General features: G+C 39.3%; 1 protein-coding gene across 1 annotated transcript in view; it reads left to right on the top strand.

Annotated features, from left to right (window-relative positions):
* Positions 1 to 24,316, top strand: part of ATP10A (ATPase phospholipid transporting 10A (putative)) — a 118,447-nt gene that overhangs the window by 57,184 nt on the left and 36,947 nt on the right. Inside the window, exons 3-7 of the mRNA XM_037377772.1 lie at positions 8,268 to 8,353; positions 14,829 to 14,935; positions 15,041 to 15,172; positions 17,577 to 17,710; positions 19,297 to 19,549. Of these exons, the coding sequence (XP_037233669.1) occupies positions 8,268 to 8,353; positions 14,829 to 14,935; positions 15,041 to 15,172; positions 17,577 to 17,710; positions 19,297 to 19,549 (712 nt within the window). The remainder of the gene's footprint in view (positions 1 to 8,267; positions 8,354 to 14,828; positions 14,936 to 15,040; positions 15,173 to 17,576; positions 17,711 to 19,296; positions 19,550 to 24,316) is intronic.

Here is a 24,316-nt window from a genome sequence, read left to right as displayed (position 1 = left end):
TTACTGTTTTAAATGGAACTCTTTATCAGGTTTAACAGGTAAAGCATTGTTAAAGCCTAGTCACAAAACCCTTTACATCTGCAATTTAACTTTAATTTGAAATTCAGCTTTGAAGGAATCAATATTTAACAGGATTTTGCAATATGACTAAGTTTGCTTACATAAGGAAAATAAGCCTTCCCATTGCTTCATTTAGAGTAAGAATTAATTTCCCTAAATGTTAAGAAATTGGAAGAAGTAGGATTTATGGATAGGCTGTTAAACAGTTTCCTAGCAAGAAGACTCTGGAAGAATTGAAATATATTCTGTGGAATCCCTGAGTACATAACATATCTAATGTAAGTATCACTGTGTGTCCTTTTGACAAGTTTTAAGCTCTCAGAAATACCTCTGAGTTTCTAAAGGGTCAGCATTTTTTTCAGAGGAAGGCATTGAACTAAGGGCATTTTGACAAAATCAAAATCTGAAGTCAGGTATTTGAGGAAATTCTGTTTATTATTATGTAATTAAATCCCTTCTTTTTTTTCCTCTTGTTCTTTTTTTTTTCATTTTGACTTGATATTACTATGGCAGGAGAGTGGAGCAAGAAGTGGTGTTCACTCCTCTGATGTATCTTGTGCATCACTTCATACATGCAGAAACCTTCAAGACCCATTTTTAAAATTATATTGGTAAGAAAGAATTCTTACCGCTAGAGTGAAGTGGATAACGTTTAGTCACCGAAGGCTTCTGAATGCAGGGTACAAACAACTCCAATGGGGAGATACACCTGAATGTTTCTATGCATTAATGGTTGACCAAATGGTGTATTTCTTTATTTCTGTATTTCTGAAACTCTCAGACCATATGGGAAGAAATGACTGAAACCTCTGTTTCACATGTTATGACCTACCCACAGAAAAAGAATGATGTTGTGCCATAGTGGTCACAGCAACAGGTGCCTGGTGTCTTGCTGGGCCACACAGCACTGGACAAGGCATGCCACCAGTTTTATCTTCTCATCCCCTACGTGCAGGCCTATGGTCATTCTGTATTTCAGGCAGTGTTTACCAACCATCCAACCATTCCCTATATTCTCCAGAGCAAAGGCATCCAGATATATCTTGTGGTTTTACTCTTTTGAAGTGACTTGCATCCTATTGCCGGTGTGCAGGCAGCACAGCTCGAGAGCCCTGTTGTAGAGTGACGTTGTTGTGATACCATGATGGTGATGTGAAATTCAAATCCAACAGGAGGAACGGCATCCATCTGAAACACCAGCAGAAAACCAGATTGGTGCCTGTATGGATGATGCTTATATCCATGCTAACTCTGTTAGAAAAGCAGAGGCAATACCTAACATTTGAAAAAGAATGAAAGTATTAGTTTTTTAGAGCCTGTAAGTGCTAAGGTAGCGTGTATAGCATGGGCAGAGGGATTTACACTAGTCCCATTTGCTCAAGACAAAGGGAACCAAGGATTCTGTTTCCTTTCAACTTCATGGAAGTCAAATCTGCATTTCTTGACTTCTAAATATCATCCATCTCATAGACCATTGCTCTTCCACCATTTCAAAGAGAATTAGAAATTGATTGGCCTGGAGGGAGAGAAGCATGAGTGGCAATATGATTGTCTGCAGCCTTAGAGTGTTAATGCAGGAGTAAAAACATTTGAGTTCTGGTTGCTGTTTCTTTTTTTCTTTTAACGTAACTGAATGTGCTTGACTTTGCATAGACTTTAACATACATGGTGCTCATAGTGACTTTTTTCAAAGTCAACACTCACTGAAACTAGCATAATCCTTTCTGGCCCTTCTTTTAGATTTCTTATTTCTGAGTATCCTTTCAAACACAGTTTTTCTGTAATACCTTAACAATGACCAGTCTGTGCTTCAAATAAATTAAGCACTACCTAGCAGTGAGATACTTGTCTTAAGTGTAAGCATCAAAAATCACTAATGTTTGAATAACCTTTTCAGCTACCCATCATACGTGTACAGTCACTATTCGGTTGCTTCTTTGTAACACATGAAACATGCATGCTGCCTCTTCATAATGCAAGCTGTCTCCCTATATTATAGACTTGGTTGGCTCGACATGAAAGATTATTCTTTATCAACACAGAACACCTCTATATTATTTGTGGAAATTATGGGATAAGATTGCATATATGATAATAATATTTAAGAACTATGAAATTATGCAAAGCCTGGCCTTACTTTATTTTACAGGGACTTATCCTTAGAATTAGTCATGGCAAGTAAAATGTATGTTGTAGCAAAAGGAGAACAGGTTGTTGTTGTTGTGGCTTAACTTCAGCCCAAAACTAAGTACCATGCAGCTGCTCACTCACCACCACCACCACCCAACAGGGTAGAGAGAATTTGGAAAAAAATAAAACCCTTGTGTTGAGGTAAGAACAATTTAATAACCGAAATAAAATATAATAATAACAACAACAATCGTAATGAAGAGATAGGGAGAGAAGAATAAAATCCAAAAGGAAAAAAAACCAAGTGATGCACAACAGAGCTGCTCACCACCCACTGACTGATGCCCAGCCAATCCCCCAGGAGCGATCTGCAGGCCCCAGCCAACTCCCCCCAGTTTATATACTCAGCATGAGGTTCTATGGTATGGAAAATCCCTTTGGCTCGTTCGGGTCAGCTGTCGTGGCAGTGTCCACTCCCAGGTTCTTGTGCTTCTCCAGACCTCTGGCTGGCAGAGCCAGAGAAACTGAAAAGTCCTGCACTTAGTATAAACATCACTTAGCAACGACTAAAGACATCAGTGTGGTATCAACATTATTTTCATACAAAATCCCAAACACTGCATTATACCAGCTACTAAAAAGAAAATTAACTCTATCCCAGCTGAAACTAGGACAGTTTTTTAACAGAAATATATGAATGACATGAACAGAATTTGGCCCTGGCCTTTGCCATCCAACAGTTTTGTGAAGTTCACTGGGGAACTTATTTGCAGTCAGTGAATCTCTCCCAGGTTTATATCAACCAGAAAGTCAGTTGTTCAAATCAGCGGTGCACAAGGCACAAGTCTGGGACACATGCAGAAGTACTGTATAATAAATACGATACGTACCTTCAGAAAAGAAAAAAAATGCCTCCAGCTGCTTTTTGTGAGTAACCTGGCCTTGTTGGTGTGCACTGGGAGACCATAAGAACACCAAATCAGTCATGTTTTCAGGGAAATCAGGAACTGGAAAGCCTCAACTCAGGTTGCAGTCTGCCTAGGCATGGAGCTTTTCATCCCTCTTGAAGCTGGGACCGCTTTAATGCCCAGCAGTTCTGTAAGTGGCAAGCATGACACTGAAAATCAGGCACATCAGATAACTGATGCACAAAAGTCTGGGGAAGAGCTATTCTCAACCATATTTTGATTTTGTATTCTGTGTTGTAACAGTGATGCAGAAAGAGAAGAATTAAAGGTAGTGGCAGAGAATTTAATTTTTTCATGGACTTCTACCCAGAAAACAGCACAAATCTTGATTTGTGCAGTGTAAAATCAACACTTTTGACTTTAACTTTGTTTAGCTGTAGCTTCTCAGCTGTTAATATATTAGACCAGCATCACAGTTTCTGTTTTATTTGCTGCTGAAGTGTGGATATCAGCATAAAAAGGAACAAAATATTGATCATTTTGAAATCTTATGTTAACTTTGTGCTTCTTTATAACCACCGAAAGCAGTCACATGCAGGCACTGTTTAATATATTTGTTCATTCATCTACTGGAAGGCATTTTCACATCAAAACAGTGTCATCAGCTGTTATATACAATGTATATCTACCCTTCCATTTCACAGAGAAGAGATGAAACTATTTGATTTATTAATAAATGAAAGAGTTTCTGCCATAAATCAGAATTCAGCAGTTTTGTTTCCTTACATAAACTACTATTTTAATTGGATTTTCTCACTTCCCAGATATTATCTGGTTAAAGACCATAATCACATATTTCAAGTTAATTGTAACAGAACACAAATACACAGACGATAAACTTAAAAATAAAGAACTTCTATTTCCAAAACTGAGTTATAAATGAAAAGAATCCAACAAAGGAGGGAGAAAGACTACATGGTAGTTGCATGGTAGCAATGAAGAAGTTGAGTAGGTTTAGTCCTTTCTGATCTTGACAGGATCTTTCTTCTTTGTGAAGACTTTATCTCTAGATTTTTAGTAGGTTTTTTCTTATTTGTAAAGTCACTGGCTTTGCTGACAGGCTTTCTTAGCAGAAAGGGAATTCAGTCTGCAAACTTCCAGTTGCTTTAGAAGCTAATGTATCCTTACAGCACTGAGACCATGCTCTCTCTGCTGAGTTCAGCAGCGATAGAAAAGCTGCATTTTATTACATTGGGTTTTATTTTTAGGTGTCTTTAGGATTCCCGCAGGAGCATTCATCAAAGATGTTAAGATTTCTTTTGTTTCTTTTTTAAGACCACTGAATGAAAATTTGTGCTAAATTAACTGTATTATATATAGTATGTTATAATAAAAAGACAAGAAATGTTTCCCTTTCCAGTATCTTCATTTTATAAATGCAATTTAAGTTACAGTGGTGACTCTTCTTTAACACAGTCCATAGGCAGACAGTATATTATTAAATACCTTGAGCAGTGTATATGGATTATTTTTCTTGTAGGTTTGTTTGAGGCTTCTTTTTTCCTGCCAAGGAACATACCAGGGCAAGGAAGGAAAAGATCATGTTCTGGAGCAGCAGAGCAGGTGTTACGCAGACAGCACAGGCTTTCCCAGAAAAACAAGCTTTGGTGTGACTTGGGAGAACTTCACCTTCTCCAAGAAGCTCAAGTAAAGCCAGCTGCCATGTAGCTCTGGCTGCTACTGTATGTCTCTGTAATGTGAACCTTTTGGCTGCTGGAGGCAAGGATACAGGCAGAGTATATACATTTTAGGAGCTGTAGTAACAGATTTCAGATGTCAAGGCCTAAAACCTTCGTGATTTCTGTTCTAGCCAGAGATTCCTTCCTTGTGACTGCTGGTGTCTCTGCCTGTCTGAAGTGAGCAGCTGAGGAGTGAGCATCAAAGGAAGTGAATGTGTTGCTTTACAATATCTGCCTTATTTTACAGCCCAAGGATGTCTTAGGCACCTCTGTAGAACTAGATACTTCCAAGCATGTCCAGCATCAAACTTCAGTCACCTAGAGAATCACAGAATCGTAGAATGGTTTGGGTTGGAAGGGACCTTAAAGACCGTCTAGTTCCAATCCCTGTGCCGTGGGCAGGGGCACCTTCCACTAGACCAGGTTGCTCAAAGCCCCATCCAGCTTGGCCATGAACACTTCTAGGGATAGGGAATCCACAGCTTCTCTGGGCGACCTGTTCCAGTGCCTCATCACCCTCACAGTGAAGATGAATCTACCCACTTCCAGTTTAAAGCCATTACTTCTTGACCTGTTACTGTATGCCCTTGTAAAAAGTCCCTCTCCAGCTTTCCTGTAGACCCTCTTTAGGTACTGGAAGGCTGCTATAAGGTCTCGCCGGAGACTTCTCTTCTCTGGGCTCTCTCAGCCTGTCTTCATAGAAGTGCTACAGCCTAATGACCATCTTTGTGGTCCTTTTCTGGACTTGCTCCAACAGGTCCATGTCTGTCTTGTGCTGAGGACCCCACAGCTGGATGCAGTGCTCCAGGTGGGTTTTCATGAGAGTGGAGTAGAGAGGCAGAATCACCTCCCTCGACCTGCTGGTCATACTTTTGATGCAGCACAGGATACGGTTCACTTTCTGGGCTACAAACACACATTGCCAGGTCATGTTCCAGTTTTTGTCAACCAGCATCCCCAAGTCCTTCTCCTCAAGACTGCTGTCAATCTGTCCTCCACCCAGCCTGCATTTGTGCTTGGGATTGCCCCAGCCCACATGCAGGACCCTGCGCTTGGCCTTGTTGAACTCCATGAGGCTCAGACGGGCCCACCTCTCAAGCCTGTCAAGGTCCCTCTGGGTGGTGTCCCTTCCCTCCAGTGTGTCAACTGTACCACACTGCTTGGTGTTCGTAGGCAAACTTGCTGAGGGTGCACTCAATCCCAGTGTCCGTGTTGCCAACAAAGATGTTAAACAGCACCAGTCCCAGTACCTGCCCCTGAGGAATGCCACTCATCACTGGTCCCCTTTCCCTGTCAGTGGGAAATTCACAGGCCTGCCCTGACTTCTCAGATGTGATGGATAGTGGCTCAGCCACTTCATCGGCCAGTTCTCTCAGGACCTGCAGGCACCAGTTCCCTCAGGACTCGTGGATGCATCTCATCAGGTCCTATGGATTTGTGCACCTTCAGGTTCCTCAGATGGTCTCAAACCTGATCTTCTCCTACAGTGGGCAGTTCTTCATTCTCCCAGTCCCTGCCTTTTGTGTTCTGTGATTTGGGCAGTGTGGCTAGAGCACTTGCCGGTGAAGACTGAGGCAATGAAGTCATTAAGTATCTCGGCCTTCTCCATGTCCCAGGTAACCAGCTCTCCTATTTCCTTCGGGAGAGGGGACACATTTTCGCTAGTCTTCCTTTTATCACTAGTGTACCTATAGAAGCTTTTCTTGTTGCCCTTGATGTCCCTGGCCTGATGTAATTCTGTCAGGGCTTTAGCTTTCCTAACCTGATCCCAGTCTGCCTTTTGAATGCAATTGTCCAGTCAATTCCTTATCCACTGAGTGGTCCATCTATCAAATCCATGTCTCTCCAGTTTAGAGACAAGGATGTCACGAGGGGCAGTGTCAAATGCTTTGCACAATTCTGGTAGATGATGTCAGTTGGTCTTTCCTTATTCTACAGCACTGTAACCCTGTCATTTTCTTCTGACCAGGAGAAATATCTAATGATCTTAACCAACAGTATTTGGTGCTGAGATCATCTGGATTTCTTCCTAAGGCTCAGGTGCTTGTCTGCCCACTTTAATGTAATCCAGGGAGTCTGATTCTTAGCATAGCAATCTTCCTTGCTCAGAGCTGTCCTTTGTTTTTACTCCCCACTCCCCACCCCCCTTGTTTACAAGCTGAATTCTACATCTAAAAGTGATTCTTTCCTCCAGTGGGCTGTAGCTGTCTCTAAGTGACAGCCCATCTTCATGGTTCTATCATCTCTTGTTTCTTGAAAATACAGAAAAGGTTTCCCGAAGTGTCAGGTGTGGGTGGTTTGAATTGTCTCCTGTATGCTCTAAGTCTTTTTTTCTTGCATGTGTAGCTGGTGGAAAAATGGAGGGCGTTGATGGTGATGCTGACATATCCTCTAGTTTCTTTTATCTTTTATTTAAAATCACCTCTTCTGAGTAGAGACAATATATTTTTTAAAAAAAAAAAAAAAAGGCAGCTGTGTTTCAGAGAGGCTGGCAATAAGATTGTGTCTGTCCTTCAGTTACTGATTCTTAGTCAGCTATTCCCGTACCGTGTTCTGAAAAGTAGTGGTTGGGGTCTACAGCTGCTCAGAAAAAACATTACAAAACATAACAGTTGCAGTATTATTACTGTTGAAAGCTTAATAATATAATAATTCACAATTTGTTCTTTCATTTAAATGGTGTGAAAAGCAGTTTACTTAAAAGCAGTCCTCACTGATGGAGACAGCCTTCTCAGCAGCACCAGGACCGGGTATCTCTGATTTCACTGCATAGTTTGTTTGGTCTGGCAAAGAAGGGAGAACCTTGATTTTTATTTAACAAAATCAAGTAATTATGCTGTGATACGATATTTTTCTTCAGACACAACAAGGTGCTAGCTACAGGTAAACTTAGATAGTCAGCAAAAATACCAGCTTCAGACTAATGAGCTAGAGAATAAAGAAGTTTTTAAGTGTTAATTAGGAAAAAGTTATTCTGCTATATGTGTGTATTTACTGTAGTAGATTAATTTATCGTGTTGACATAAAGCAATCAAGAAGTCTTGCTAATATTTCAAAAGCTCGTATTAGCTTTTTCATAATTAGCAGTATATTGACTTATGATGTCCTAGATTTTCAGTAGCTTCGCTGAACATCAAATACTATTGAATATTTTGAGCCTTCCCAGACCAAATTCATTTGACTTCTGGGCTCAGCATCTTTTCTCTAATTCCACTGGTAGAACAAAAAAAGTCATCCTTGCAAGGGAGATTTTGGAAGGAATTTTGGTGCCCAGGTGCCTTTGATTTTCAGTGCCAGTGGTCAGTGTCATTCATTTAATTGCCTTTGAAAAAAATGGACTTTAACATATTATGAAAAATAGAATATAAAATTATTTTGGCTGTAATTTGCAAGTCTTTGCCCTAAGTAATTAACACTTTTATTATTCCAGGACTCAGAATTTGACCCCTTGAAGTTCACCAGTGTCATTGAATGTGAGAAGCCAAACAATGACTTAAGTAGGTTTCGAGGTTACATGTGAGTATTTCATATAATATCCTTCAGTATACACTCCTTTAATATGGAAAAAAAAAAAGCAGGTTTCTTTTGGGCATTGTTCTGTAAGTTGCATCTTCACATTTAAGTCGGGCTGCATATTTAAAGATCTTTTAGAGGATCCTCATTTGAGATTTCAGAGTGAGATGGAAGCCTCACATTTCCATTCCTTAGGGTGGATTTAGTTGTTAGCTTTGTTCGGTTTACACTCCAGCAATGAATGCATGAAGTAGTGCAGTTATAGATACTCTTCTGCCTTCTTTCCATGGATCAAAAAAGCCCATCTGGAAATGGGAGGAAATAGAAGACAGGTCCAAGAGAGCCAACAAACAAACACAGTCTGTTGTATACTACTTTTATGAAGGTGGGTCTGTTTGAAGGCAAAACTGGTACTTTTGCAAGTATGGCAGTATTCCTTTCCTGTCATTCAGATAAAATAAAACAATTGGCTCACACAGTGGGTGTGCTTGTGCATCACCAAGCAGAGTCACCTACGTCCACTTGTCTTAATTCTAAGCAAACTGAACTGTATTAATAGGGTTCTCATCTCTGGCCAATCAGTCCTGGAGAAAGTCCTCAGAAAAAGATGATTTAGTATGTGCAAAGCACTTTGCTTCTAACATAGCCAGGACTGTAGTGTGTAGGCATGCTGATAATGGTAACTTAGGAGATGCACTCTTGCATGACATTTTTCTACAACCTGTAACCACATGGAGAGTGAGAGCCCAGGATATTTAAATTTTTGTCTAAATTTTAATGAAGAGAGTTAAACAGACACTAATTCTGTCTAGAATACAATGATTTATTACCCATATTGATTAATAGTGATAAGCAGTATTGAATTGCTTAAATGGCTCAAGATAAATTGCTAGAGCTTGGGGAATTTTTTATAGTAATGCTATTTACCACTTCAGTTACTACTCTCAGATGTCACAGGTTGTGTAGGATGTACTGTCAATTGGTGTAAATCACGACAGGTTTTTTTGAAACTACATCAGGTTGTAGTGTGGGAAAATGTTTTCCTTTATTTAGCAGCACAAAGCCCTACAGTACATTTAAAGGTAAAAGTTTTAGTATTAGACATTACTGCACAAGAGTCTGTAACTGTCTACATTTAATAGAGAGCCTGCTCTACTGCAGAAAGGACATTTCCGGATATGGAAGTGGAAAGTTTGGCAGCTATTCCAACACACTTCATGTGTGTGAATCTTAGTCCCCAAAATATTGAGCAGCGGTTGAACACTGTAGAAGATATGCATAAATTGGTGTTTCATTATATATTTAATTTTGTACTCCATGTGGAAAATTTCTGCAGTGTGTAAGTTACAGAACCATTTGAATTACGTAGCAAAAAACATGCTAGTGTCTTTTGGAAGACTGTTGTTCAATATTGATTCTATTTAATCTTCTTCATATTTTAATGTTTCACAAATGCTGTAATATATTTTGACACAGCAAAAAAACAAGACATCAGTTTTGAATCTGGCAGAAAGCATCAGGTGATGTCCAGGTCTCATCAGCTATGCTGCAAGAAATTTACAACTAATGGACCATGGGGCACTTGAAGTAAAGAGCAGGGACCAACCCCTCAACAAGTAAACTCTCAGTGTCCTAATGTATCATGGGATAAGGCTTTTTTCCCCCTCTCTTTTTAAATTTCCTTCATTAGTATCATGAAATCATGGGTCTATTTCAAATCAAACATTTGCAAGATGAATAGTAATTAGCACATCTGAATTGAAATGTCATTGCTGTGTCAAACTCAGATCTTAACTCCTGTTCAAAATCTTACCAGTAGTCACTGCTCGAAAGAAAGATCCAGATAGCTCTCAGCTGGTAAAAGCTCAACTGAAAAGAAATGTTAGTGAGCTACTTAAACAGGGATGCTATGAAATAATAGACTTGCAAGAGATCCATATGTAAAAGCTGTGCTGAGACATTACTGTCAAGGTTTGCTTGAAGTTTTGACCAGTTAGTAGGTTTCCAGTTTCGATTAAGACTATTTTTTTGTGTTTTAAATATAAAGAGCTCCTTTAGTTCTAATGTCTGTGCTGACAAATCTTTCAAGGAGCTGGGGGGGGGGGGGGGGGGGGGCGGGCGGGCAGGGGAAGAGAGAGTCTGTGTGTCTTTCTGAGTCTCTGTGTTGTAAACATGTGAAAGTTCTGTTACCTGCAGTTCTTCTGAAAAAAAGATCACTACAGAAAACCAATGTAGCACAGGCAGGACAGTGTAAAAGGAGACATGATAATACAAAATCACAACAATATTGCAAAATGTGTTGAGATGAGCCTGGTCCTATCCTATATCTGTAAAAGTATAGCATGCACGTTACTACATGTGACTTCCTCAGTTACATTGGCACAATCTCCATTGAACACACTCTGGGTGTGCAGACAGACAGGCACACTACCAGTTCTACTCGGGTGCTTGCTTTATTTCAGTTTTGCGGTTTCTGCACCCTCAGATATCCCAAGCATACTTCTTCATTCTATTTCCCCTAGAAGAAGTCTTCTGTGTAAAAAGAATAGAATAAAACCTAACATGCCTCCTGCCTGTCAGGGCCTAGCCAGATTATGTGCAGTATGCATGGACAACATTCAAAAATCCCATGCGAGGTTCCAATAATAACAAAAGAGGCTTTAAAATCTTGTTTCTAGCTCTGTGTGTGTATATGGGCAAAAGAGAAGAGAAGTAATAGTAGGCATTCTGGCTTTTCAGCTTTTCTCTGAAAGTAAGAATTTTATTATTAGACAAGAACAGAAAACTTTATCTGATCATACAAAATAACTATAGCAATGAATTATAATAATAAGAATACATCTGTGTGTTTCTAGTTCAAAGCTTGTCATAAGATAACAAAAGCAAATTAAAATAAAATCAGGTTACAATTTTTTTGAGGGGAAAAAAATCTATAAATCTATATAGTGATGTTTTCTTAATGTACTATAGTGACACCACCTCTCCTGGGGAAAAAAAAAAAAACAGATTAAGTTTCATCAGAATTGAGAGTTAGGAAGATTCTGACTGATGATGTGCACTGAAACTGTGTTTAAGATGCTGAATATTTTCTTTGGGAGTGTCAAGCCTTGGAAAGTAATGCCAGCTCTACCATTTGCTTTGTAAGATACTTGAGAAACCAGAGTGTGAAAATACTCTCTTTTGAATACAATTTTGATACATCACCTTGTCCTTTAGTGCTGGTAAACACGTAACAAGGAAAAATATAAATAGAAGGCTGAAGTGAGCTACCATCAGACATATTTTTGCATTGCTATTTTAAACCAGGAGACTAATTTTTACACAATCACTTTCACAGTGCTGTAGCCAAGTAGTAGCTAACTGCATATGGTCTGCCCATTTCTCCTAATTCGTGGTGCACGTGTATTTTAGATGTTTAGATACTGCATATTTGTAGTGTCATCTGTGTGAAAAATTGCAGAGAAAAAGAGCATTGCACCTGCACTTGCCGTGGCATTTCCTCGTGGACTAGCCTTCACATTCCGTGTGTCTGAGCAGCTTCAGCAGGCCGCTGTTTTAAATACCGACAAGAGAAAAGTTTCCTTCTTTGCCTCCAAAGTTACACTGGCCTGAATCCAGAGAGGGGAAAGCAGACTGTTCAGCCTCTGTAACAAGCTTAAGGTTTATATCTCTGCAGGGCTAGAAATGGGATCTAAGCCATCTCTCCACCCAGACATAAAGTTATAGCCTTGGGAGGTTTGTTATCAAAGTGAGCAGTTTTATCTAACTCTAGTTTTCATTATTTTTTAATCTAGACCTTTATGTCTGTAATTTTTTTTTCCTTTTGTCATCAGTGCCCAGTTGTCTTACATGTATGTTCTGTTAGCGAGTCACTGGGAATGAGTGCAGGCAAGAAGGAAACTGAGTTTCCTCCAGCCCATGCCAGCTTCTTTCTCACAGTTTTTTATTTCATCCATGTTTTCTAAAGGTCTGGTGAGCAACAGGTGAGTTGAATGACTTAATTTGGATGTGAAAAAGTAAAAAGCAGTAGCAAATGAATGTAAAGATGAGTTGTAGGTGAGAAGGCTCAGACTGTGGGTGAGAGCCCTAGACTGGGGTCTTGGCACCTGCAGGTTAACTTCAGGTGTTGCTCTGTTGCTTTGGGGCACTTGTATAAGCTAAGATAGTATGAACAGATATATAATTATATAGAACAAATACACAAGTAATTGGGTGTAAAGGTTGCTATGTGAAATAAACCTGTCACAGTCCACTGTTACTGTGAAGTGTAAAAAAATGATGAAGGCTATAAAATCATAAGCCAGAGCAATTACATCTTAAGTAGGTTTATCTTTAAAAAGTCCCATTTATTAACAGGAATTGTAACTATCATTTGGAGACTTTATTGGAAATTCAAACATTCTCATGATTTACAAGAAATGCTAATGTAGAATTCAGCCTTAAAAAGCAGAGGAATGGCAGAATCCTGGTAGTAGGGTAATTTCTACAGCATGAAATCATTAAGCAGTTATTTCCCATAGTTTAAGCGCAGCCAAATGTGGGTAATTCTCTAGCTGGCAATCAGTGCTTATACCTATTAACATACTGCAAGAGGGCTGTTGGGCAGCCCCCGTTTTTGAAGCTCCTTTGGCAAAAGGTGAGGCAGTGGGTTTAGGAGGTTTGCAGAAGAGGACAGAAGTAAAACCTCTGCTCTTGTATCTGAGGCCAGCAGGGAGGGTGGACTGGGTAGGAGAAATTCTCACCTGATGAAAAACAGATCTTCAGTTTTGTATCAGAATTACAAATTATGTTATCTACGTCTTCTCCATTTGTTTCTGGTCTCTAGTCAGATATTATCACTGCTGCTGCCTCAGCTGTCAAACCCATCACTTCCTCTCTATCCCTACAGTGAAAAGCTAAGCATACCTGTTGAAACACCAATGCTTTTAATTTTAAAATTGAGCAGGAAGTGAGTATAACATATTACACTGAACTTAGAAGGACTGTGTATATGTGTCTGTAGATATATACGTATGTATGAATGTATATCTAGATCTTATTTGTGTGTATACTCACTAAGAGCACTGACTAGAGGCTGCATAGCATAAGCAGCATAACTATATAATCTGCATGTAGTTCTGCTAGGCTGGGGAAAAGTACAAAGGATTCACCACTGTGAACCTTTTCTTCTTGCAGATCTCAGGATATTTTCTTTAGGCCTGATATCCTAGGAGCATGCACTGAAGTTAGAATTTTGATCCTCATTCAGAAAAAGAAAAGATTTTAATAATTAGAAAGAAGCATGAAGATATAACCCAGGTGTGAAAGCTTAGAAAATAGGAAGCAAATAAAAAGAACTCCATCTTTTTATAAAAGGCACAATTTTAAGCCAGATTGCAGATTTCAAGGGACACAGGATTTTAAATACTGAAATCCAGCTAGCGATAAAATTCAATGTTGCAACAGCACAATGTTAATTTTAATATAGCACATGCTTTTCCAGGATTTCTCTTCAACTCCCAGCTTTTACGAGTTTTTTATTGCAGTCTGGTTTTTAGACTTTGAAATTGTGATTGTCTTGATGCTCTGAAACTGAAGATAGACCATTTAAACATCTCAGACTTTGCTTTAGTCTTCTCTGAGGCATGATACTGCAGTCGATTAAATTTTATTCATTTAGAAAAGGTTTGAAATTACTATTTGGTTCGACTGTTTTACTAATAAAACATTCTAATGCTATTTTTTAATTGTTGTTATCATGGTTTAACATTGCCCTGGTGACTGTTAATTCTCATGAGGCTGTTTTCTGTATTTCTCTGTCAGTATGAAATTTGAGTCAGTCCATGCACAGCAGACAACAAGTTGTAGTGCAGACATTACTTTGCCTCATTTTTCTCATGTCTTTTGGTGCTAGTCAACAAGAATCATTAGGGTGCAGGTCATTTTGCCTTTCTTAGAGTCACCGAGGCACTTCTGAAAGGAATTTCTCTTGTTCTCACTGATAAACACATGCAATTTTTTTCCTTTCTTTTTCACTGCACTGACACATATTATTCCTGGCACATCTTCCTTAGTATCATATGCACTACACAGCTGCTCTTAGCTGGACTGGGTTAATTGTGATTGCACAGTCCATTTGCCCATACACAGAAAGTCCAATGCATTTTCAAAGAATTAGATAGGCGGCACACATGCTGTAGATTAGGCCTGCATATCTCTAGTGAGCATTTGTGCAGTACATTTATATATCCAACAGCAACTGGTACTGCTCCAGCTGGGCTGCTGCATGTCTGGGATTCTTGGGTAGGTAATCTCAGTTTTCAAAGTCTGCCAGAGAATCTTCCCAGGAGGAAGATCTAAGGAAATATTTCACCATCAGGTTGACAAAACTTAAACTTTGAAGCTGTTTCCTGGGCTTGTTATATTACAGAGTAGTATGATTTAACAAGCTTAATGTTTTGACATGCTGTGCTTTGTTCTGTTTTTAAATTTTCTGCAGTGTACATAAAAGTGGAAAAAAGGATGGACTGTTCAAAGAAAATCTTTTGTTACGTGGATGTACCATTAGAAATACAGAAGAGGTTGCAGGAATAGTAATCTATGCAGGTAAAAGCTGCTTTTCTGCCTGACAAGGCATACTGCCTTTTTATAGTTTCCTTAAAATAATAACAAAAATCCATATGACATCATTTGATGTAATTGTTTCTGCAGGGCATGAGACCAAAGCTTTGTTAAATAATAATGGACCCCGTTACAAGCGCAGTAAGCTTGAAAGACAGATGAATGCTGATGTCCTTTGGTGTGTCCTCATACTTCTAATCATGTGTCTGTTTTCTGCCATCGGTAAGTGCTCTTTAAAAGTACAAACTGAAGTATCAGACTTTCTTGGGCTTCATGTGCTTTGCTTAGCTATGTCAAAAACATATGTATCTGTCCAAATATGAAATCCATCAAGCTGCCTCCTTACTTCCTAATTTTTGTTGTGTTGTCTTCTTTGAAATCATCTACACTCATCTAAGTAGCTTCTTAGTATGTGTCAAATACATGCTATTAGTACCAAGATCTGAAGGTTTAGGTTCTATTACCCTTGATAGCATACAAAAATGTCAAGGCCAAAAGAAGCCACTTGGTAGTATGTAGTCCCCTCAAAATTACAGGTGGTAGAGTGTAACGTGCCATTAAACAGTCAACAGAGTAATTTATGAGCAGCAAATAAACATAATTAGCACAGTGCTGTTCCCCAGTACTATTTATTAAATCAAGGGCACAGTCCACAACATTGACACACTGTCCGCAAGGCTGCAGCTTTAACATAGAAGAAATAAATAAAAGTCTAAATCTGCATAAATCCAGGTAGAAGACACTTGAGACTTCACGTAGTGTTTAAGGAAATGCTGAGGTTCAGGTTAATACTCTTAAAGCCTTTATTTCTATTCATTTGTGAGAAAGAAGAGTTTTATGTTTGGCACCCAAAATGATTTTTTATATATGGCATATGTATTCCATATCCTTAACGTTTGTGTTTTCTGTAATGTTTGTGTGAGTCAATCAGCATAAACACCAGAATGTTTCCTAACAACCATGGTGTAGTTTAGTAACAGTCTTATGCCATTTTAATACATCTCTGTGTGCCTTTTTCCAGGTATTGTTAAAAGCTTCTTAAAGATGAGTATTTCCAGCTGTGATTCAGCCAGCATATTTGTTTCCACTGAGTTCGTGACACCCTTTCATAGCATCTGTGTTGGGGAGCCCAGTCCTCAGGGCTGAAGTGCCATGGCAGGCTTAATTGCAGATAGTCACTGCATGCATCTGAGGTGGTGTCCCCAGAGCAGCAGCAGCAGGGTGCCCACTGTGGTGGCTTCAGTTCAGCTGAAACTCCTGAAATGTATGAATGTGAATGGGAGGAGGTGGCACACAGTAGGTGACAGAGCTAGAAAGTAGGTGACCATGCTACAAGGGTAGAAACCACCAGCGGAGGGCCAGAGCAAACTGCTGGAGGTGGTAATGACCAAAAACAGCTGGAAAGAAATTTGCTTGAGCCCTTGTAAACCAGAAGTGCCTGATGCTTCAAGACATGCAAAGCTGTGTTCTGTAAGAGTCAGGCAATGTTTTTTACTTTCTGTCAAGAAAGTGTAAGTGGAGATACAACAACTAATTCTCTTGAAAATCTGAGTTAGGGTGTTTATGAAACAAATCTTGGTGTAGGTTGCACTCAGTATGGGACTTCCAGGTTTTGCTCTCAAGAATAAAAACATAGACATCAATAAAGACATCTTTATGGTGATATGCTCATATTGGTAGTACAGGGACAAAATAATTTGCTTATTTGGCTTACGTACTGGTTGGGGGTTTTTTGAGAGTTCAGTGTTGGGTTTCTGTATCAAGATGTAAATGACCTTGTCAAATGTGGCTGAAAAAGATTGCTTTTAAAGTATAGTTGTGCCCTTTTTTTCTGATTCCTGGCATGGTGAAGACAGTTTGAACGGTTCTTACGAGTCAGGAATCCTTACTTGTTTATAACCTTAAAAGCATCAGGCATACTATTTTAGGTCTTTCAGGACTGCAAATCCTAGCACTGTAACTAAAAAGGCACCTTTCTGTCTCTTTAACAAGACTGTCATCTTCCCAAAATAGTAATAATATTAACTTTATATTTATTTAGCTACCAGCAAATTCAATAAAAAACGTTTTGAGCAAGGCTGGCTTAGAGTTCCTTCTGTACTTAGTTCCTTGGCTTACGTGCTATTGACTCTGCTGATACTGTTTTTTCTTTAGTTCTGTAAACATGGTGGGTAAGATTCACACAGTAAGATTAGTCTCTTCTGACTTTATCCAGCTGAAATTAGTTTAGTGATAGCTGGCTAGTGATATACCTAGTGCAGTCAATGGAGTTGCTTCATTATAACACATTGAATATCGCTGAAATAAATCACTTTCTGAAGACTCATTTTCTCTGCTGATTACAGAAAGACCCTAAACTGCTAATCTAGACTAGCCAGATCACTTTATTATTATGTGAAATTACTCTTGCATACTGTCCTTAAGGCCAGACAAATCCCTTTCTTAAGCCCCAAATCTCAAGGCAGAAAAAACCCCCATGGGTTTGGGGCCTTCTTCAAAAGTCGTGCAGAACAGTTGAAGACAAATACCACTTTCCCACATAATTCAACTCTAAGAACAAATCCATACCATAAGCATTTTTCCTTGCAGTTAATTTGCTTTTTTCTTTGTTTCAACTCTTCTGCAGGTCATGGCCTATGGGTATGGCAATATGGTGAGAAGAAGAAACCAGTTTTTGATGTTCCAGGACCTGATGGCAAATATTTATCTCCTGTTTTAGCTTCAGTATATTTATTTCTGACAGTGATCATAGTTTTCCAGGTAATCAAGTTGTACATACTGTCACCTCTGTTCACAGTTTGCTGTAATAAAGCTATAAATTTACAGTATGTGTAGTACCCCTTCCAGCAATAAAGCATGTAGGAAACTAATAATGCACTAAAAAGAAGTACATTCAGTCACTTTAAAATCAAATTTTAACTATAAGAAATGTGATAATATATAAACAGGAAGCTAAATTAAATAAAAGAAGTGGCCTACCCAGTGGTAAAAAGGTGGTAGCTTCTCTGAAAAATAAACCGATGCACACAGTAAGCTGTCAGAGCTCCCTTGGTGTTAGGGAAGGTAATCATCTGAGAACATTCCCCAAGAGACTCAAGTATTTTAGTTTAGTTTATTTTACTTCAAACAAGTAGGAAAAGATAGGATGCAATGGGCCTTGCTGGGAGAAAACAAGTTTTATGTTTCATATCCGTCCACTGTGGAACAACACCTCAAAGACTGCAGGTGCCACTTTGGGTACAGTGTCCTGGTATGAACATAAGTTGTATACTCTTTTCACCTGTTTCAAAAGATACTGCTCTTAACAACTCCATATCTCAGCTAGATAACAAACTCCATTAAAAATCTTTTGGTCCTGAGGAGAAATGTACTGAATGGCAAAGGTGGCAGTAAGCTAAGAGAAGTAACAGACTCATGTCACCGGGACATGTGGAAGTACGCCCAGTGGGACACTAGAGGAGGCTGCATTACTGGAGGCAGCAACTCCTTTATGAAAAGAAATGATAAAGGATGTTAAATAACTTTTTACTCCATAAAGTATTAAATTATGATATTGATTAAAAAATTTCACCACCAAATTCTTCAAATGCCAACTTTTAACTGTAGTTTTTGTTTAAATAACCACATTTGCCACTTATATACATGCTATAATTTATCCTTCATATCTAATTCAGCAAGCTAAATAATGTGTGCTGTCAGGAATTTCTGTCCTGAAAAACATCTGCAGAGAAAATCTCAGGTACAAATTAGGTATTTCATGGAGTTTCAACAATCCTCAAGAAACAGTTGAAAATCTTTTCTGGAGAAACTCCTTCTCACATCTCTTTCTTCAGCAATTATAAAATGTGTTCTTCGTTCAGATAATCTGCAGTGCAAAAGTTAAGGCCAAAAAGATTGTTCCTGTGAAGAGGTTAACACTCCTTATTTTGTTTCCCACCGTCCTGCAAGGTGAATTTGTGAACAGTCTATTGTTTATGCAGAATAAATTTATCCCATTCTTTCACATTTACAGGATTCTAGTGTACTGTCTGGGTTTGGTCGGGGCTTTTTTTCTTTTCCTTTCCCAGCTAGTTTCAAGCTCACCTCATTAGCCTGAAAAAGATTTGCTTCTGTCCAAGTTTTGATAATGACCCTTCTAGACAGAGTAATGCATTTCAGCTTGGCAATTCACCGTAGGTTTTCCTCATCTAACACAGTAAATACCTTTCAAACATAATAACTTTACAGTAGATGTTTAAAGTACATAGCCTCTTTATGTTCTAGTCTAGTACCAATCTAACTAGATTTTACTAATTCATTGTATCCTTCCGTTTTGTCCTAATTCTCTTCCTTTTTGTGTATTCTAGGTTATGATTCCTATTTCTTTGTATGTATCCATTGAAATAGTTAAAATCTGCCAAGTATACTTTATTCATCAAGATAAAGATTTATATGATGAAGAAACAGACTCTCAGCTGCAGTGCCGAGCTTTAAATATCACAGAAGACTTAGGTCAGGTGCAGTTTATCTTTTCAGACAAGACTGGGACACTTACTGAAAACAAGATGGTTTTCCGAAGATGCACTGTTTCTGGAATAGAGTATTCCCATGATGATAACGGTGAGCTCATGATCTTGTTTTCTATCTAACAGTTGTACTTTGAGCATTCTGAACTAGATATAAAAACTACTGTCATCTTAAAAAAAATTAAAATTAAAATTAAAAAAAATTTACATGTATCCACTCAGCAAAGTCTGTAATAGCTGTTTTCAGATTAGTATAATTTGATGGCTGTGTTCAGCTAGCAATGCCAATTTTACCCAAGTCTTCTGTAACATCTACAGTATATTAAGGCAGTTAAAGCTTCTGGCTTTAGCTCCTGATAACACAAACACTTGAGCATGTGGCTAATGTAAGCAAATTGAATAGTGCTGCTGGTATCACTATTGTTTAGGGTGTTTGAAGTATGCTATGTGGAATACCAATTTTAAGCATACAGCCAGATTAGTATCTGATTTAATACCTGGAATGAGATTATCCTTTTCTGCTGAGAAATAAATATAAACAAAGTTACTGGGTTTCATATTAACAGGAAACATAATATGGTGTAATAGCTTGTTTTATGTTACCTTTGTCAGATTCTTTTCAGTGATCCTGTGTGACAGGTCTGTGTTAAGGTATGCTCACTGTTCTATGAACATTGTAGTTGAAATAATGTCTCCAAGTACTATGTTCTTGAAACACTAAAAAGTCACTAAAAAGGGAATGTGAGGGTTGTCATCCCTGTGTCATCACCGTTTTAAAATTAGTAAGTGAATTCCTGTTTTGTGACTTCTTTGTAATTTGTGTTATTTTCCTGTAACATTTTATTGTTATAATTTTTGGCATAGCATATCTTAACTCTTCAAATCATACTCTGTATGCGGGGAAATATTGATAGCTACAATAATGCATTCCTATTTGTAAATAAATTATTTTCTTAATCTACATAACATATAAAGATCAGTAAGTTTTCTCAAAGACCATTACAGAAGTTCAGCTTACAAATAAGATACAGAATAAGAGAATAATCAAAATAGACTGGAAAATCTAAAACATGCTTTAGAGAGTTCATAAGATTCCAAACTGAAAAAAGATACTAAGTTTTGGATTTTGCAAGGATCGGGGGTTTTTCTTCTACTTTATAATAGTACTGAGACCTTACATTTAAGGCACTCTTTTTCAAGAAACTTGCTGTTTCGGTAGTGTTATGATCCCAGTGTTACAGAAAGAACTTAAACAGAGAGAAGTTATGACTTCCTACCTCTGTACTGTAGGTAAGGAAGAGAGAATTAGGAGCATCTTTCTGGACACCTAATTCTGCTTGTGACACTCTGATTCTTCATTCTTGTTTTCTCATTGCCATTGATCGTTTGCTTTTTTATACTAGTTTCAGAGTGTACACTTTTCCTTGCAGGAATGATGACGATACTGCCACCTAAAACAGTGCAGAAAGGGTGTTTTTATGAGCTTGGTATCATCAGCTGATATGTAGACTGAACTCAGACTCCTGAATTTGAGTATTGAGTTTCAGATCTTTTTTCTTCAAATGTAATGTATTTAACAGAAATCTAAGTTTGTGCATGCTTTCCTCTTAGGATTTCAGGTTACAATATAAATGTTAATGAAAGCAGAGTGAATTTCACTACAAACGGAAATGTCAAATAAGTACTTAAACTGATTTTTCTCTGTCATTCTTTTCACATATGGCTATGTTTGGGCTTTCTTGCAACTCCAGTCAGTATGAAATTTCTGACAAATACAATTTTAAATTAACATGGAATTTATACACAATATTTTACTCTTTTTTTTTTTTTTTTCTCCTCTACAGAATTTTGGTCTTTCTCTGTCATTCTGTATATAAATGGTGATAATTTTTATTGGGGTTTTTTCCCTAAAATCAGGATTAATAACACAGTAAAAACTATTCTTCACTCAAGTCTTTTGTTAGCTCTTTTCTCCAGTCTGATTTTCTAACCATCTCTTATCTTTTCTGCTGCTGAAACTTTCTTGATTAGCTATGGTAAAATGTCTGTCAGCTCTTTCTGGTTTTAGGGAATGCATCAACATTTCATTGCTGTGTGCTCTACATGCAAAAGATTTGACAGCTGCTTTTCTATGTCTTACACCAGACTATCCGAGTTCCCCTCTGAGGTTCTGGGACATATGTTATAACTGATGCCATCCTGCTCTGCACCTCAGGTTTTTCTGAAGATTTAATGAATTAGAACATTCTAAAATCTTTCACTTGACAAGCAATCTGATGCTGCCATATATGCAAGAAAACCAAGTAAAATGCATCTGCCTTTTCTGATCTGTGTCTTCCCTTATCTAAGCAATTTTTCAGTCATACTGGTTTGGTTTTTGGAATCAAACTCTGAGTAGCACTTCAGATGAAGAAATGAATTCAGAATTTTTGTACATGGGTTAAGATTCAAAAGCTGAAGACAACAGGTCTCAATCACAGAATCATAGAATATTTTGAGTTGGAAGAGACCTTAAAGACCATCTGGTTCCAGTCCCGCTGCCATGGGCAGCAACACCTTCCACTAGACCAGCTTTCTCAAAGCCCCATCCATCCAGCCTGACTTTGAACAAGCCTGGCCTGGAAGCTAGGCATGGGGCATCTGCAGCTTCTCTGGGCAACGTGCCTTGCTACTCTCACAGTGAAGAATTTCTTCCTTATAACTAATCTGAATCTACCCTCTTTCAGTTTAAAGATATTACCCCTTCTATCCTTACATGCCCTTGTAAAAAGTCCCTCTCCAGCTTTCCTGTAGCCTCCCTTTAGGTACTGGAAGGCTGCTATAAGGTCTTCCCAGAGACTTCTCTTCTCCAGGATAAACTGTCCCAACTCTCTCAGCCTGTCTTCATAAGAGAAGTGCTCCAGCCCTCTGATCACCTTCCTGGCCCTCCTCTGGACTTGTTCCCACAGGTCCATGTCCGTCTTGTGCTGAGGACCCCACAGCTGGATGCAGTGCTCCAGGTGGGTTCTCACAAGAGTGGAGTAGAGGGGCAGAATCACCTCCCTCGACCTGCTGGTCATACTTCTTTTTATGCAGTCCAGGATACACACATCGCCAGGTCATGTTGCAGTTCTTGTCAACCAGCACCCGCAAGTCCTTCTCAAGACTGCTGTCAATCCATTCACTGCCCAGAAGTGTCGTAGGCAAACTTGCTGAAGGTGCACTCAATCCCACCATCCACATCACCAACAAAGATGTTAAACAGCACTGGTCCCAGTACCTGCCCCTGAGGAATGCCACTCATCACTGGTCCCCTTTCCCTGTCAGTGGGATCTTCACAGGCCTGCCCTGACTTCTCAGATGTGATGGATAGTGGCTCAGCCACTTCATCGGCCAGTTCTCTCAGAACCCATGGATGCATCTCATCAGGTTCCATGGACTTGTGCACCTTCAGGTTCCTCAGATGGTCTGAAACCTGATCTTCTCCTACAGCAGGCAGTTCCTCATTCTCCCCAGTCTCTGCCTTTTGTGTTCTGTGATTTGGGCAGTATGGCTGGAGCACTTCCCGGTGAAGACTGAGACAATGAAGTCACAGAGTATCTTGGCCTTCTCCATGTCCAAGGTAACCAGCTCTCCTGTTTCCTTCAGGAGAGGAGCCGCATTTTCCCTAGTCTGCATTTTATCACTGACATACCTATAGAAGCTTTTCTTGTTGCTGGCGCGATGTAATTCTGTCAGGGCTTTAGCTTTCCTAACCTGATCCCTGGCTGCTCAGACAGTTTCTCTGTATTCCTCCCAGGCTCCCTGTCCTTGCTTCCACCCTCTTTATCTTCTTTTTTGTGTCTGAGTTTGTCCAGGAGTGACTTGGTCATCCAGGCACACTTCCTGGTGAAGGTCTGTTTTCTACTGTAAAAGCAGATAGCTCAGAATGGAGGTGTCCTTGTTCTGAGCAGTTTGGTCTAAGTTTGTTATTCTGCTGTGGCTGGGTAGCAGTGCCTGTTACTCTAGTTTCTTGACCCTTCCCATGGTAAGATGCTGTTTTCAGTTTTGAATGGGTTTACAAAACTGTTTTTTTCAAGTTTTTCATGCCATATGTTTGCCTCAGGCATGAATTCTTGGGGAAAAAATTCAGTCAGAACAGCTCCATTCAGCCATATCCAAGAATAAGGCTAAGATGTAACACACTTTTTTCCCCCATGCTAATGGAGTTCTGTCAGATTTTCCTCTGAAGTCATCTAGAGGCCATGTATGTTGGGGCTCAGCCACGCTCATGCAAAGCAGGAGAGTTATGCCTACAGGTGCAGATTGAGGTCTGAAATTTCCTAGCTTTGTGTGCTGCTTAGGTTAATTTTCTTCATAGTAGCTAGTATGGGCCACGTTTTGGATTTGTGCTGGAAACAGTGTTGGTAACACAGGGATGTTTTAGTTACTGCTGAGCAGCACTCACACGGGGTCAGTGCCTTTTCTGCTCCTCGCCCCACCCCACCAGCGAGCAGGCTGGGGGGCACAAGAAGTCGGGAGGGGACACAGCTGGGACAGCTGGCCCCAACTGACCCAAGGGGTATCCCGTACCCTATGGGGTCATGCTCAGCATGTAAAGCTGGGGAAGGAAGAAGGAAGGGGGGGACGTTTGGAGTTTTTGGAGTTATGGCATTTTGTCTTCCCAAGTCGCTGTTACAGATGATGAAGCCCGGCTTTCCTGGAGATGGCTGAACACTTGCCTGCCAGTGGGAAGTGGTGAATGAGTTCCTTGTTTCACTTTGCTCGCGTGCATAGGTTTTGCTTTATCTGTTAAGCTGCCTTTGTCCCAACCCACGAGTTTTGTCACTTTTACTTTTCCGTTTCTCTCCGCATCCCACTGGAGGGGAGTGAGTGAGTGGCT

This window comes from Falco rusticolus, chromosome 2 (genome assembly GCF_015220075.1).
Source record: "Falco rusticolus isolate bFalRus1 chromosome 2, bFalRus1.pri, whole genome shotgun sequence".
NCBI classification, from domain to species: domain Eukaryota; kingdom Metazoa; phylum Chordata; class Aves; order Falconiformes; family Falconidae; genus Falco; species Falco rusticolus.
This window is presented reverse-complemented; position numbering and strand designations above follow the sequence as displayed.